General features: G+C 31.3%; 2 protein-coding genes across 4 annotated transcripts; one reads left to right on the forward strand and one right to left on the reverse strand.

The window, feature by feature from the left end:
• The first annotated feature begins 682 nt into the window (after positions 1-682).
• On the forward strand, positions 683-2,744 carry LOC113869336 (probable pectate lyase 3). Its single transcript, XM_027505615.1, has 4 exons — positions 683-903; positions 1,001-1,658; positions 1,773-2,015; positions 2,520-2,744. Exons 1-4 carry the CDS (start codon positions 683-685, stop codon positions 2,742-2,744), a joined length of 1,347 nt encoding a protein of 448 aa, XP_027361416.1.
• Positions 2,745-5,127: 2,383 nt separating this feature from the next.
• On the reverse strand, positions 5,128-11,537 carry LOC113868712. Of its 3 annotated transcripts, none has more exons than XM_027504548.1 (13): positions 11,387-11,537; positions 11,249-11,310; positions 10,649-10,726; positions 10,456-10,537; positions 10,211-10,281; positions 9,929-10,030; positions 8,694-8,783; positions 7,642-7,716; positions 7,319-7,351; positions 7,000-7,077; positions 6,630-6,698; positions 6,341-6,453; positions 5,128-5,459 (listed from the first exon to the last, which is right to left on the reverse strand). In XM_027504548.1, exons 1-13 carry the CDS (start codon positions 11,445-11,447, stop codon positions 5,438-5,440), a joined length of 936 nt encoding a protein of 311 aa, XP_027360349.1. In that variant the 5' UTR covers positions 11,448-11,537; the 3' UTR covers positions 5,128-5,437. The 3 variants fall into 3 exon arrangements, with proteins under 3 accessions (XP_027360349.1, XP_027360350.1, XP_027360348.1); XM_027504549.1 differs by having other exon boundaries at positions 5,175-5,459; positions 10,459-10,537; XM_027504547.1 differs by having other exon boundaries at positions 5,175-5,459; positions 10,211-10,284; positions 10,459-10,537.
• Between the last annotated feature and the right edge of the window lie 5,659 nt (positions 11,538-17,196).

The raw sequence follows: 17,196 nt of genomic DNA on the forward strand, positions 1-17,196 counted from the left end.
AATTTCACATATAAGTTTATGACAAACTATGTTGACATTAAAATAATAATATTATTATTATCATTAAAACATAATTTTTTATCAAGAAATATTTAAGGATAAGCTAGAGCTTACATGTTCGGGTACCTTTATCTATCATCAAATGTTACGTTTATTACAAGTGTTTCAATGGATCCAGCATTGTTTAGGATGCTCTGCATGGGACACATCAATGGTTTATATGAGCTTGACCTTCACCTATCAAGCTTGACCAGGCAATGTTATATCAGCAAAATTTGGGTGGTTAGATCCACCACCATTTTTATGTGGTAAAATTGAAAACAAATATCACATGTTTTTTCCTTGGCCACTAGGAAACGTGCATTGTTTTCTATGAATAGAAATGCACTCAGTAAACTGATTTTAATAGAAGTTTTGTCCTTATATATAGTTCTTTGACAGAGGTTAACCGTTAATCTAGCCAAAAATTTCTCCGAATTCACCCAAATTTGGCTTCTGGTCGTTGTATTTTCTTTAGCTATTATTCTCCATATAGCCTCATACACATACATATAAAGGATCATGTCAAGTTCTTCATATAGGGCATAGCTTTTTCCTCATTCCATTGCCAGGGGGTTCTTTCCATTCGGCTGAGTTTATCTTCGGCGTGGCCGTAATCAGCCGAACAATAATAAGAACCTCCATGGAAAATTTGTACAATGTCCTCCTTCTAACGTGCTTTTTAGTCCTAATACCTACCTTGCATGCCAATGTCAAAGAGGATAGTGGGTATTGGGAAAAGCACGAGGAAGTGCTTGATTCATATTGGATTCAAAGAGCATCAGATGCTGAAAAAGTGAACCAGGGAGCTTATTATTCTGACCCTTATGCACTCACCAGCAACCTGACTTCTAGTGTTAGCCAGTGAGTCTTATGATTATCATATTAATATCATAACATGAATTCAATAGTGGTTATATTATGTTTCTCAAGGCTTTTTTTTATTTGTTTGACAAAATAGGCTTATAATTGGTGATAAGAAGGAAAGAAGAAAGTTGGGTTCAAAATCAGGAAGTGATCAATGCCTGGCAACAAACCCTATTGACAGGTGCTGGAGGTGTGACCCTAATTGGGCAAACAACCGCAAGAAGCTTGCAGATTGTGTGCAGGGTTTTGGCAGAAACACTATTGGTGGAAAGAATGGTGAATTTTATGTGATAACCGATCCTTCAGATAATGACATGGTGAATCCAGTTCCTGGTACCCTTAGGCATGCAGTTACACGAAATGTACCCTTGTGGATCATCTTTGCTCGTAGCATGACCATTAGGCTCAATCAAGAACTCATAATGAATAGTAACAAGACCATTGATGGAAGAGGAGTTGATGTTTACATTACCAATGGAGCTGGTATTACCATCCAGTATATCAGCAATGTGATCATTCATGGAATTAAGGTTTTTAACATTGTGTCTGGCACTGGTGGACTTGTTAGAGATTCTGCGAACCATTATGGTATAAGGACTAGGAGTGATGGGGATGGAATTTCCATCTTTGGCGCTAGCAATATTTGGATTGACCATGTTTCCATGAGAAACTGCGTGGATGGACTGATAGATGTCATTCAGGGTTCCACTGCTATTACCATCTCTAATAGCCATTTCACAGACCACAATGAGGTGTTTAGTTAATTTAATTCAGATGTTTGCTCATTTTTCAATTCCTGGATTTGAAATTGACAATGTTTTGCTTGCCTGATTTTGTGTTGGGTTTGGTTTGTGTATGTGATGCAGGCGATGCTGTTTGGTGCTCGTGACAACTATGATACTGATAGCATTATGCAGATCACTGTGGCATTCAACCACTTTGGTAAGAGATTAATCCAAAGGATGCCAAGGTGTAGATATGGCTTTGTCCATGTGGTTAACAACGATTACACCCATTGGGAAATGTATGCCATCGGTGGTAGCAAGCACCCTACCATTATTAGCGAGGGGAACCGGTTTATTGCCCCTAACAACAATAATGCAAAGGAGGTATGCATCTAAATACATATCTAAGTATGCATATTGTCTATGTTGATCATTTTCCTTCTATTAGTATTGACACAATATCACCCAAGAGAGAGAATGACAAAAAATTTATTGTACAAGGATTCATTAGAATTGATTGTAGGGTCTCCTAGTTAGACCATACCTTGTTATTCAACAATAGAAAGCAATAAGGATCCAAACCTTTTCCCCTTCGTTTCTTCCAATTTCTCTCTTACCAACCAGATGATAGACTCCAATAGACTCAAGGACCCAACAAACAAATTCTATAGTCATGTGTCATTTCTTCTTGATTATTAATATTTTTCTAAATTATTTTCCTATACAAGAAGTATAAATGTTTCACCATGCATTATTAGTACTCAAAGCAATGGTTTAGCATTGATATACTAACTTTGTTAACCAAGTTTATTTTTTAAATTTTAAATGAAATAATGAAATTTGAATGGAGACAATAAGGGTGACACATAATTTGGTGATTTGGTGAAGATAACGAAGAGGGAATATGCACCAGAATCAGAATGGAAAACCTGGCAATGGAGATCAATCAACGATGTGTACTTGAATGGAGCATTTTTCAGAGAAGGTGGAACTGAGCTAACCAACAGGCCATTTTCAAGGAAGGATATGATTACAGCGAAGCCTGGCTCTTATGTGGGAAGGCTCACTCGCTATGCTGGTAGCCTTAAATGCGTAGTGGGTAAACCATGTTAGCCTTCAACACTTCTAAGCTTTGTTGATGCACAAGTGGCTTTGCCAAAGGAGAGAAAATATTTAAGAGATGGTTTCTATCAGGGAGGTTTCCTTGTCTTTCTTTTGCTCCATTTATTGGAAAGAAAAGTGCGAAATTTTCTGTAAAAAAATGTGAAAAAAAACCATCACACAATTCTCTACACATTCTTGGAAATTCTTAGAACAATTGTACATGGAATGAGAAGTTATTGAATTTATTTATGAAATATTTGATAAGATTAACGTGTGTTATTATGAGCTATGGTGTCATTTTGCTCAGACTTTTTTTTCGTTTTCCGTTTTGCCAACTAGTATGCAGTTTCAGGCGTATATTCGTTAGAATAATTTCTTTATGCACCACCCTTCCAAAACTTTAATTTGTAAATCAATTTTTAAAAAAGTGATTTACAAATCACCTGTTAGAATTAAATTTATGAAAGATTATTTAGTACATTTAAAAATTAAATTTTCTGAAAATGTGAAAGGATGGTAGAATTAAAGAAACAAAAAAGGTAATGCAATTTGTTTTTTAAATATTAGTAATAAGAATCGAGGGTAGAGACGCCCAAGAGGAAATCCTTCCGTCGACCCCAAAATGCAGGTGTCTAACTAAAATATAAGATTAATAATTTTTTTCTTGAATTCAAAATTATAGACAATATAGTTATAGTCAATGACGAGTAATTAAAAGAATATTTTTCTTAAATTTAAAATTTAAATTCCTTGGTTTTTTAAAGATAAGTCATTCATCTTCTAAAATTTAAATTTCTTATATTAAGTGATTCAAAAAATATTCTTTAATTCATTTTAAGGAAAATAATATAGTTCAATTTAGGTTAACTTCTTAATTAAGTACTTATAAAAAAAGTAAAATAATTTTTTTTAAATTAAAATTAATTTATGATTTTCTATTTTTTTTATATAACTCTTTTATTCAATTGATTTAAAACATAAACTGAATTCGCTGATTTATTTTATTAGCATATGTTAATTTTAACTTATAATTTTTTTTTATTTATATCTCATTTGTTTCTTCTTTCATAAGTGCTCGTTTAAAATTATATTAGTTAAGAATATAATATAATAAACTAATTTAAAATTTTGTTTAGCAACATTAGAAATTATTTTCTCGAATAGAGGAGAAAAAATTTCAAACATAGGAACAATATATTCTTGGGGCGCCACTTGTAAAATATTGTCCATAAAAAAAATAGACCAACTTACAAAACCTCCTTCAATGGTTATTGGTGCAAAGAAGAGTAAAACAACATAAACAAATGTGTCTTACTTATCTGAATGGACCATTGTGTGGTTGGTAGAAGATAAAATGTGTGCAAATGTAGGAGTTATCATTGTTGCTCTGATTCTGAAGATGAAAGTGGAAAGAAAGGCTATCAGGGAGAAAGAGGGGATCAAAAGGGGACGAGTTTTTATTTTTTTTAAATTGATCAAGGATTGGGGAACATCATACATACCAATAAAAAAAAATTAATTTGGTCAAATACTATTTTGTCAATGGATTATGCTTAATATTGCCGCCTTGACACATTACACTTTCAAAACGTTGCACCCAATCAATCAGTGTAAGAGGTATATTACTGGTATAACATTACTCATGATGCGTAACACATGATAACGTCGCAAGTGCTTGGTTGCTGCACCTTTTTGCTATGCATAACACATTTCATTTGCTACAATGGTGTAATCCATGAGGCTCTTATGTGTACAAGCTATCTCAAAATACTAAATTGTTTTTTATTTGTTTTTGGGTAAATTAATTTTAACTTTACATTGATTTGGTCAAAATGCTTAGGAAAGAAGCCAAACCAATGACAACAGTGTGCTACTTGAGGCATTCATCTTGACGTTTAAAAGCAAATATGAATATAGAGAAGCAATTTATGGTCTCTGACATTAAGCCTAATAAGGTAAAAACCTTTTCAAAAGTTTTGAATGAAAAACATGTCAGATTTAAGCCCATTTAAAAACACATTATAAACTTAACAGGCCAGTCCATTTAGTAATAGTATGCCTTAACAAGAATATTAATATTATATTAAATTTTTATCATCATCAAGACCCATAAGTTCATTTTAACATATCTACTTAAATGTAAGTTCATTTTAACATATTCAAAAGAAAATTCTTACATGTTAATTTTATAAGTGATGTATACCACTTAAAATTGAAGTTAAAATAATGATTTAAGCGTAGTTAAGCTTTTAAAAATGTCTCTTATCCAGGATTAATAACTATGCACCTAGCTTTGCAAAACGTTGTAGTACAGCCGAAGACATTGTAAATCATTAAATCATGCTGCCACATCCACCTCATAAATTAGAGTAGAAGACGATCACAATTTTGGAAAAACATACCACGAAATCATATCAATACCACATCCAAAAGCAATTGATACAGGCTGGTAGCACCAATGCAACAAACTCCTGGCAGCAAAATTTTATTTACAACATAGAATCACAATTCAAGAGCTTGAATATAAAAATTTATCTAGTCTATTAATACTATGTTCAATTTATATTTGATATATAAATATCACAGCAGCTATGGCACAAGTATGTTATGATTTATGAACAAGTGAACCGCAAATTAACTGCTGAATGAAAACAGAAGAGGAATGCTTAAAAGCTCGGCAATCATCATTTAAGACCTTGTCATCAACACCTAGTTGTAGTAGTCCTGCAAAATCAAAGCATGTTCGAATCAAAATAATAAGCATAGAGAGCAGTCATAAGCACAAGAAAGGAAACATAACTATCAAGATTTACTTTTGGATAAGAGTCAGCACAAGTTTCTGAGATCAATGAGATTGCTCATTCAGTCTCGAGTTATAAATGTTTGTGATAAACTGGGGAGAGAGAGAACTAGGCAGAGGAAAATTTGCCCTCCGCCTCATTATTTTGGGCACTTGTATCAAGACTAGTTAAGTTAGCACAGGAAATCTACTTTTACAAGCCTTATTGCTGAAACTGATACGATTTTTATATAAAGTTCTATGCAAACATGTTCATAGCTTACAAAGATCCAAACACACTTAAAAAGACACCTAGATTTGCATAAGAAATTTCTCTAATCTGTCAGGCTCAGTTCTCTTTAAAGAACCTGCTTAAGAGGCAGCCATTAGTTGAATAGTATGAACGCAGGGTCATCAGGCAACCAGGACCTATATGATATGGGATGTTTCTAGTAATAGTATATTAGTTTACAAACTGCGACAACTTTGTCCAATTTTTAATTTTAAGTATTAGCAATCTTGTTTTTGTATCATTGCAATTTTGGGTAAATCATATTGCCTTGCTCTACCCTATGTCCCTACCCTAAATTATGTTTTCATGAAGAAAGATTACATTAACTGAGCAACATTTAAGCACTCAGTGAACTGCGTGTATTTGTAACATGTCAGGCAAATTAAACTGATAATCACTCTTCAGTCCTCCCCAAGGGTATAGAAAATCTGGTGCCCTATAAATTTATATAAATGGGTTAGTGATCCCAGCATGCAATGCATCTTCCTGTGCAGGGGGAAAGATTCGAAGAACCAAAAATGAGCTAATTCAAACCTCAACAATGGCCTTCGCTGCTGCTCTAGCTTATCCATGCCATCTGGTGTGATACTATCTGAAGCTGACCTATCCAAACCAGTAGATAATGTTTCCGCAATGTCTTTAAGACCCTGCAAATGAAAATAGGAACATTAACCATAATATAAGAAGCAAATTTCAAATTATGAAATTAGTAGGATAGCATAGCTTATGGAGATAAATAGCTTCTTAAACTAGACATTAACAAATAACTCATTTCCCACTAGGAAAGTAACAGTTAAAAACAAAGCACAAGGTAGAAGAATACTTTCAGATTTGGAGTTCCTTTATATGTGATCAAACCAGGGGACTTCCCAGAAAGTTTTGGTTGCTCCTGCTGAATATTTAATAATTGACATCAGATCAGATCATTATCTAAACAAGGAAATTCAGAAGATATCATTAATAATAAAGCCACCATTAGAATGAGAAAAGGTGCTGTGCATTGTAATTTAAATTCAGCATAAGCTCTTCAAGCTAATCTATTTCTTGCTCATGTTAACACTCACATCAGAAAAGTTTGTGGTACTCCACATGATATATTATTTGCATATTCAGTAGTCACAGGTAATTAGAGGGTGACAAACAACAAGAGATAACATAATCACAACTGACAAATATCAGAAACAAATTCCAACCTGCAAAAAATCTGGCATTTTCCGGGTTTTTCCATGTACAAAGTCAATGAGATATGCCAACCCATGATTAGCATAATCCTGCAATCACACTATTAATCAGTATTGTATTTAGGTGTATCAACAGAAATAACAAATTTCATAACAAGATCTGTATACATACCAATGGTTCTAGCACTAAAATTTTTCACATCACATGATAACGTGACAAACTTAATGAATAAAATAATGTGCAGATATTACAAATAAAGGAACAAAAAAAGTTTATGACAAACAATTACATATTGCTTTCCCTATTTAACAAGGCATGAAAAAACTTTACCTGCTTCCAACTCAATGTAGCCAACCTTTCATCCTGAAAGGGAATAATTATACAACATAAGAATGAATTAAATCAAGGAGGTGGTGCACGCACGCACGCAATTTTGGGGAAGACACAAATATATTTAATTACACATGCACACACAACCAATTTTGGGGGGGATGATAAATGTGTCATTTACTTTGTGACAGCAAGATAGATATTTTCATTCAAATGAAAATAAAAATTCATGCCAAACTCCTAAACATCCTTCTTCACAATTCTACACTATGAAGCAACCATGATAATAGTTACTAACCAAGCTGAAAACAAAACAAACATACCAATGTTTCCACTGTTAGTTGCAAGATACCCAAGTCATCATGGAAATTAGTAATTGTACTTCGAACTCCAGCAACCTGTAAAGTGTATCACAAGTAATGACAGATCTGTTATTTCCCATCATGATTATAAATTACAATACAAATGGACATAGCATTGCCAAAATGTGCTTTCCATTCCTTTATACTGGACTATGCAGCTGATTTGAAAGAGCTAAACAGAATACATACGTAACTCGTAAAGGATAGGCAACTATAATAATTTTCTATCTTACATATTTTTAAAGTAACTAAATCTAAACCATCCAAATTACAAGGTTAAAAATTTAAGGGATAGGATTTAAAATTTAAAAAATGATTTTGTCATTTAAAGGTTTTAAATTGTTGTAAGGTACACAAAAAGGTTATCTAGAAGTTTTAATATTATGAAGTTGAATTTGCTGTGGAGAATCGATGTAACGGGACTTAAGTTATATGTTAGAAAGAGTAAATGGTGAGAAATTCTGACAGCAGCTGGTCTTCTGACAATGATAAAAATAAATAAATTATGTTGGATGCTCTAGTTCTCTTGCTGTGAACAGAAACCAAAACTTGGTACTCCTAGAGGGAAATAGACTGAAGAAGAGAAGAATGGAGCTAGTCTAACATTTAGAGAACCTTATATCCCAATATCAATCAAGATTCCATAGTTGTAAAGTATTCGACAAATGACTAGGTATATAATATAAAGCAATATATAGGAACATAAGCCGCTCCATAACTGATCAGGACTCAATAAAGACAACACAGTAGAGTTTTGCTGCCAAACTATCACATAATATTTATCAACATAAATATCCATCAATACTCGAGTTTTCAAAAATCAATAACTTCTAAAGGAAACCTCATTCCGTAGTCTGGAGAGAACAATATATATTGATGCATGTATATCTAAATAGAAAAGAATGCATGTAAGGGAAATTTGGCTTGTGTATCTGGAAATCTGTTTTTGACAGCATATGTCTTTATGTAGGTACAGATGCAAGCATCAAGTCTTTATGTATCAAAAGACATACTTCATCCTTAATTGAGCGTGCCAACTCATTCTGCTTGAGCATTTTGTCGTCCAAATTTTGAATTCTCTGGGTCAAATGCTTCTTGGCATCCTGTCATCAACAGAATTGAGAGGAAATTAAAATAAGCACCAACTAAGAAATTTACACATACTAATTTCCATGTGTAAATCTTTGAATGCATGATGGTGGGATTAATATCTTTGGACAAACTGTGGGGAGTGGGGAGTGGGGAGTTGTTATGGCATGTGAATTAAATATTTTCAACCCCCCCCCCCCTCTTTATTAAGGACAACAGATGGTGTGTAGTCTGTTAAATGTGGCACTTACCCTTAATTCATTCCTTTTTTTTTTTTTTGGGGGGGGGGGGTGTTGTTAAAGCTTGTCATGTGTCATTTCTTCTAAGAAGTAACCTAAGACTAATTCTTTATAACAGACAGCAGCAGCTTTAGTAGGAAGCTCATTATAATACTTTGTTGGCAAAACATTTCATAATGGGACAGACCATACTCTGTTTTCCTTTTCTCTTCCAGTGTTAAGAGTTATGAAACAACAGGTCTTGGACTAAGGGCACGTTTGAGTACACAGATTACTTAATCACTTAATCAAAGAGCTCTATTTATAAGGGCTCATACCATAAATTTCACCATAAAACTTATTATAATAAGCTAAAAAATATTAATTTGATAAGTTATATCAATAATTTATTGAAGTATGTTAAAAAGAGCTTATGAAGGTCATAAGCTGCTCATATGCTCTACAAAATGTCGGCTAAATGATTAAGGTCATGGTTTGGAAATTACTGGCTTCTAGTCACTGCCCCCAATATAATTCTGATGAGCCAACTTTAAAGGACTCCACTGTCACAGCTAGTTATTATATGTCTTAATGATTGTTTTTCTGTTTTAAGTCATTCTGTGATTGTATTAATTTAGAAGCATCATTTTTTACTAATACAGACTTGTCTACTCCAACCCTACATGAGTCATCTTGTAATACAAATCGCAATAGTAGTAAGTAACTACTAACAAATAACTTCTGTCAATAAAAAACTCAGTCAAACATCTGGCTCGTGAATCAATTTAACAAATGATACATTATATTTCAATTATTTGGTTGAAATATTATCAAATTCTATGCCAATGGGACCTCATATGCAGCAAGTGAAATATGTACACATGTGCCTAACAAACATGAGGATATAAAATGAAAATCACATGCAGTAAATGGACACCTACCGCAATGACATCTGAGGCATGCTGCAACTTTTTTGTCAAATCTGCAACAGCTTTTTCCATATTGCGTTTAGTCACGTACATTAGATCTGAAAATGAAATGCCCTGATATTGTAAAGGAAAAAACAGATTCAGTATCACAAATAATTAAATCAGGAACATCAATCCATGACCCTTAAATGAGAAAAAAAAATTTAAGCAAAAAATACTTGTACGAGAGAAATAATGACAACCAAATACCAAAGTAACATTCAACAAACATGCATGAATCAAGCAGTTCCATACCTTCCACCACATGTAACCATAACCCAGAGCACCCAAGGCAGCTGCTGGAACCACGAGAGATGATAAATTACCTGCTGAAAAGGAAAAATGTTTAAAAAAAAAAAAACGAATGAAGCAAACAAATTCAGAATAGGTTCTACAGTCTACACAAAACACATCAACAGTTGACAGTCCTACATATGAAATGCAAAGAAACATCAAAAGTAAAACATAGCAGCAACATTAGATGGTAGAATAAAACATACTACTTTGTCCAGAACCACCATTCAGTACAGTAATTGGCCTGCTTGATGTTAACTGCCGAACTTCATTCGCCAGGCGACGCACCTGGAGCAAAGTCAAGCAATAGTATTGCAAAAAGTGATTTCAAACTCTCTTTCAAGTTTCAAATGTATTTCATAAAAACAAGATATTAGACATAATCAACCAGCTCATTACCTGAGCAGCTATGGCATCAGCATATTCACCTTCACCTTCAGCCTGATCTCCAGATTTTTCCAATCCCTTCACCAGCAACTATGACCAGAGAAAAAATACACATGTAATAAAACAAAACATTCTTAGCATTAAAAAATCTAATAGCCAGAACAATAATAGAAAAATCTCAATAATTCATCTTCTCAATCCAATAATTAGCCGTAAAAAGATATAATAATATACGAGAACTGTGAAAACACAGAGTGACCACCAAAACAACATATTAGCTTTAGTTTGAGTCATTCATTCCAAATTCGTAGGAAACAAAGGCATTTATGGCCAAAACTACAAATAATCAGATGAAAGTTAAAAACGAGTATTTCGAAACCCTATCATCACCATCTGCAGCAAATCATCACTCGCCTATGAATAATCTCCTCGATTTCAGTACCGCAGCACAAAATCCACAACTCAAAAAAAAATAAAAAACTTAAAAACAGAAAGAAATGCAATTGTACAATTTTCGCTCGTAGATTTCAAAAATTAAAATTAAGAGAGAGAAATATAATATTTGGATGAATAGGAAAGTGAAGGAAGTGGAGTTTGAAGATAAATTGATACCTGAAGCTCGCCGATCAAATCGGACAATTTGCCGTTTTTTATGAGGACGGTGCCGGTGTAACCTGAAGGAAGAGAGTGAAAACAGATGAGCGATACATAGTAGTTACTGATATGCGATGAAGAGAGAAAGAGAGGTACCAGCTCCAGCTATGACGAGGACCTTGGAGATCCCGATTCCGCTTTGCATAGCCATAGCCATGGCGAGAGAGAAAGAGAGAGAGAGAGAGAGAGATTCTGCGCCCTGTGCGCTACGCTGGTGAGTTAGTTAGGTTGCGTTGCACTATCAAATGCTTTCACTGTTGATCCAACAAGGAAAACGGGAACCGCCTCTCAAAATGACGTCGTTTTGGCCTCCGAGTACAAGACGGGTAATTTAATATGTCGGGATAATATTTAAAGTTTTTAAATAAAAATGAATAGTCAAAACGGAATAGTAAAATATATATATATATATATATATATATTATTTATTAAGTAAAATCAATGCTAAATATTAAAAAAATTAAACTAAAATTATTATTTTATATTAACAAGTTAATTATTTTTAACATTCAAAATATTTTTTAAAATCAAATTTAATTTATTTAATATTAATTTGTTTAACATTAATTATTTAAAATTAAATTTATTAAAATGAAAAAAAATTACTGAAGCACGAATTTATCTATGTTTTACATCTTTAAAAAAGAATTTAACGATAAAAAATTTTAAAATCTAAAATTAACCAAATTTAACTTTTTTATCCATAACTTTATTGAAATACATGTTTTTAGTCTTATCAACGAGTTTTGCTTCATCAAATGATTACGTGGGAAAAGGAGTAACGACATGTGCAGCGACTTAGATTTGTGTTAATTATGTCATTATTTAATGAAACAAAACTAACACAAAGATTAATAATGTATTTTTCAATTAAACTATATATCATAAAAAAAATCTAAGGGCCAGAATAAATTATGCTAATTTTTTCATGAACAAAAAAGAGTAATTAACCTTTTCTTTTATTGTAAAATTACTATAAATGAAGTTAAAAAATTTAGACTATCTAAAAAAACTTAAATATGATTTTTATCTTATAATTTTATAATTTTATTTATTTATTTATCTTTTCAATCTTTTAAATTTAACTTTTCAAAAATTAATTTTTGTTTAATTTTTAATAATTTATTAGTTTACTTAACTTTTAAGTTAGTTTATATAATTTGATATAAACATAATACATTTTTCTAATTTTTTAATTTTTTATTCAGTTTAATTCAAATCTCACTTGAGTTATATACCTAAGTATAGTAAAGAAGTATTTATTAAATATTATTTTCATTCATAAAATTTAAATTTAAAATTTTACTTAAGTAATAACGAATTATATATTTTTCTAACTTAGTATTTAAAAAATATTAAAATTAAAGTTTGAATATAACTTGTTATTTAATTTAATCATTTAGTTAAAACATGTTAGTTAAATTTTAAATAAATTATAACATGATATGTTAAATATAAAATAACACTATAGTATATTTTAATTATATTAATTGAAAATATTATAATATAAAATAATTAAAATAAATATCTTATTCTCATGAAAATTTTTAAAAATATATTATATTAACCATTAAAATAAAATATATTTTTAATTAATATAATTAATGACAAATTAATATATTATATTATATTTAATGTGATACATTATTATTTTTATAAGATTGAACTAGTGAATTTTGAGAGATAAACTAAAATAAATTAATAATATATTGCATATTTAAGATTTAATTTTAATATTTTTTTAAAATTAAATTCAAATTTTCTTTATTTTTTGAAGATACTAATTTAATATTTTAGTAAAGTTCTACGTACTTTACTTAAAGATTGAAACAGGTCAGACCGCCTGACAAGGGCATGTGATTTGACCTTTTTAATAAACAAATCAGGCTTAGACATTTTTTTAAGGCCTGTTTAAGTAAACAAGCTAGACATGAGCTGTTTATAAAGCCTGTTAAGCTTGACAGGACGACCTATATAAATATATCTATATATATATTATATAATTTAAAAATAGAGCTATCAAAATATATTTAAATAATAAAGTTATTTAATAATATATTTTTATATTCTTAATTCTGTTGTTATTAAATTAATATATTATGTTATAATTTTATTTATTTATAATTATAATAAACAGAAATTATATTATATTAAAAATTAAAAATATTTATACATGATTACACTTTTTAAATAATAAATTTATTTAATAATAAATTATTATATTTAAACAATTTAAAAAATAGTTAAGTCTTTGAAGAAGAATAAGACGTAATCAAAACTAAACAAAATAAAATAATAAAATTATATTAACATATTTTTTATACTCTTAATTTTATTATTATTAATTTAATTATTTAATTATTATATTAATATATTATGTTATAATTCTTTTTATTTATAATAAATAGAGATTGCTTAAATCTGACTTATATTTTATTTGAAAGTAAAAATTTATAAAAAAAAATGATAACAAAATAAAATAAAAAACTTATTATAATATATATTAATATATATAATCAAACTATGTAGCAAGTAATATAAATAATATAATTATAAATAAATTATATAATAATATATATTTTTATAACTTGCACATATTTTAATTAAATTATTAGTCAATTTATCAATTTATATGTAATTTATAAGTATGTGTTTTAATTTATTGTATCAGTAATATTTTTTATATTACATTAATATTATAGTGTAGTTAATTTTATATTTATTTATTAATTTAAAATAACAAATTAATGAGACAAATAAAATTTAATATTTTGTAATTATTTTTTAATTTAATAGTTATTATTGTTTTCATTATATATATATATATATATATATATATATATATATATATATATATATAGGTGGAAGACCAAACTGTTCGCAGAACAAACCTAATTCTTTTCTGTTCAAGGCCTTTTCCTTAGCAAGCTGTTTTTGGAGTTTTTCTTTTTGGCAGTCTTTAATACCGCTATGAACAATAATAGCAGTAAGCTGACCATAATCAAAACTATCATAATTGATTTCTCCAGTAGGAGAATTGCTTCGGAGTTTACTTCTAATAAGATCTCCGAAAGCTTTAGGAAGTCCATCAAGATATTTTTCTTTCCAGTAGGCTTGATTACAAACTTTTACATACTGCACTTTTCCTTTCTGCATCTCATATAGTAGTCCTGCTACTGCCTACTTTCCTTTCAGCCTTTTAATTTGTTTATTTTTTGTTCCCTTGATCCACTTCGGGTAATCTGGTACCAGAGCCTGATGGGGAAGTAGGAATATAACTGTTAATTGTTTATGGCTATGTTCTGCTGGATCTGGACTTTAAATTTCTTTATGAAATTTCTGTAACCATGGTTTATAGGCTGGACAGCTGACAGGCCCTTCGGGTGAGACCAGTTATGGTCGTCCCTGTCTGTAACAACGCCACGAACTAATGGTTCTGAAATATTGCTTTTGTATAGTTCTATGTTTTATGAAAATCTTTTACTGGAAGTACAGCAGTTCTTTGTTCTTTTGAATAGGGCTGTAGCAGTAAGTCCTGTATGGTTGAAAGGGCAGTAAGGCTAATTTGACGTTGCTGTATTCAAAAAGAACTAAGAACATAAGAAGCTGGTGGCTATAGTGAAAGAATTTTTCAGAATTTTGTAAGTAAAAAAAAAAAAAAGGGTCCACAAATAACCAGATCCAGTTGAAATAGTTATAAATAATTAACAGATGTATTGTTACGGAACCAGATGAGGGTGATGAGCCAGATGTTTTTTATATCATGTCTAGACTTTTACGCTCTTTCTCTCTCATTTCCCTTCGCTCTGGCTCTAGTTCTTCATCCTCCTCTCCCACTAAAACTAATCTCTTTGATGACCAGGAGAAACATTCTCCTGAAATCACACCCAAACACAATCTCTTTGACGAAGAAGTTCGTTTTGAAGAGATAAATCAGAGTATGGATGACTGGACCATCCCAGTCATTCCTCAGGATACATTATATGTTCCTGAAGACCAACCCAAGAAAAGCAGTTCTGATTATATTATCAAGACTGTTGAAAATAATATCCCTTTAGGAAAAGGTATAGGAGAAGAATTTCACCTCCTGTCTAAATCCTCCCTCAATGATCATAAGAGAAAATACAAATACCTTCACATAGGATGTGTTCAGGTAGCAATTAAACCTTTGATAGACATAGGCATAGATGCTGCTGTCTTAATCTGTCTAAGAGATATTCGTCATAATAAATTTGATGATTCTCTTATAGGAACAGTTGAAACCTGTCTCGGGCAAGGTCCTATTTATTTTAACTGTTTTCCCAACAAAACTGTGAGTCTTATGGATGAACACATCCTAGACTCCTTATTTCTCAATATTAGCTTTCATGGGTTAGACATGAAAGAGGGATCTATTCCCGCAGCTCTAATCTATAGGATTCAGTATAAGGTCATGAACTCTTGTACTTCTAGAGTCCTTCTTAAGCCCCAAAGAGGAGAAACTACTTTGTTTATCACTAATATGACAAAGGCTAATGTTTCTTTACCTAGAATTATCAAATGGGATGAGGTTACTCTCCCAGAAAAATGGGTTATGGATAAAGCCTCACCCAGTGTTCCTTGTCCTGCTCCTCAAATACAAGATATTTCACAGGACAATTCTGGAAAGGTTGAAATAACCTTTGATAGGAGAAACTCTTTCTCCTCTAGGATCGATACTTATAGTAATCGATCTGACTTTGTCTCTGCTAGAAGATCCTTTTCTTCTAGATCTTATATTAGACCTGATATTCCTAGGTCTGTTAATCATGACCCATCTTTAAATCTCCAGGGTTTAGACACTTCTTCTAGGATTCCTAGAAATGTTTACCAGACTTCTGAAAAGGAAGACGAAAATCAGAGTATCCAATCTCCAACTTACTCTTCCCTTAATGAGTCTTATGATGTTATTTCATAAATTCATTATAGATAAGGAAACCCTTAGGAAAGATTTCTACTCTGAGGAATGGAAATCTCAAAGAGAGTGGTTCTTTCAAAATTATAAGGGAAAAAATAGGTATGATATCCAAGAGAAATTCTACCAATTTCTCGAAAAAGTCAAACAAAACATCCCATTCTTTGATTAGTATCATGCTTATACCATTCATAATAATATTGATTATCCTTGGCAAGAGGATGTTATTAGTACCTCCTCTGCTAATGTTATATCCTGGCAAATCAAAAACGGACAAATAGTCCAAAGTGATTTGCCACCCACATCTCAATACCAATTACCCAATTTGAGGCGGTAACCCTGTTACTGCCACTCCTTTTAAGTCAAAAAACCCTGAAGAGTCTATCACTCCTCATGACATCCAAGGCCTTATGGAACAGGCCAATTATACCAATAAATACCTTCAGGTTTTGGGAGAAAAAATCTCTGTTAATCCTGTCAAACCAAAAATTGAAGAAGTAGCCTCTTCATCCTCCCAACCACAATTAGAAAAACCTCTGTTTAAACCTTTTAAGATTAGTGCCAAAGTTAAGCAGAAAATCTTAGAACTCAGGCAAAAAGAAAAGGCCAAAGTGAATGAGGAAAACCAGAATGAGTTGCTTAGTAAAATTACTAGCATCCTTACTACTATTCCCGACACTCCTCAACCTTCTGAGGAATCTAGTGCTAAACCCAGGACTAGGTCTCTTGCTAAAACTGTTAATGTTATTTCCAAGGCTGATTCAGAACATTGTTCTGAAACAGACTCTGTTTTAGCCATCAATCCAATCAACAATTGGAAAAATTCATCCAAGCTTTATTATAATAGAGCTACTGCTCCTGACCTCATTTTAGAAGATAAACAAGATTTTATTCAAAGTTTCAATTCTAATGATATTTATATTTAGAATATCGATGGATTATCTGAATATAATATCATTGCCAAACTCCAAAA

This window comes from Abrus precatorius, unplaced genomic scaffold, assembly GCF_003935025.1.
Source record: "Abrus precatorius isolate BTA unplaced genomic scaffold, Abrus_2018 Scaffold6, whole genome shotgun sequence".
NCBI lineage: Eukaryota > Viridiplantae > Streptophyta > Magnoliopsida > Fabales > Fabaceae > Abrus > Abrus precatorius.

Excerpts from the sequence above, each read along its gene's own strand:
- LOC113869336 (XM_027505615.1), top strand. The coding sequence starts at position 683 with ATGGAAAATTTGTACAATGTCCTCCTTCTAACGTGCTTTTTAGTCCTA. Across the intron at positions 904-1,000 it reads CTGACTTCTAGTGTTAGCCA|GCTTATAATTGGTGATAAGA; the intron begins GTGAGTCTTATG and ends TTGACAAAATAG. Across the intron at positions 2,016-2,519 it reads ACAACAATAATGCAAAGGAG|ATAACGAAGAGGGAATATGC; the intron begins GTATGCATCTAA and ends GATTTGGTGAAG.
- LOC113868712 (XM_027504548.1), bottom strand. The coding sequence starts at position 11,447 with ATGGCTATGGCTATGCAAAGCGGAATCGGGATCTCCAAGGTCCTCGTC. Across the intron at positions 7,717-8,693 it reads CACGCTCAATTAAGGATGAA|GTTGCTGGAGTTCGAAGTAC; the intron begins GTATGTCTTTTG and ends TACACTTTACAG. Across the intron at positions 7,352-7,641 it reads AACTAACAGTGGAAACATTG|GATGAAAGGTTGGCTACATT; the intron begins GTATGTTTGTTT and ends ATTCCCTTTCAG.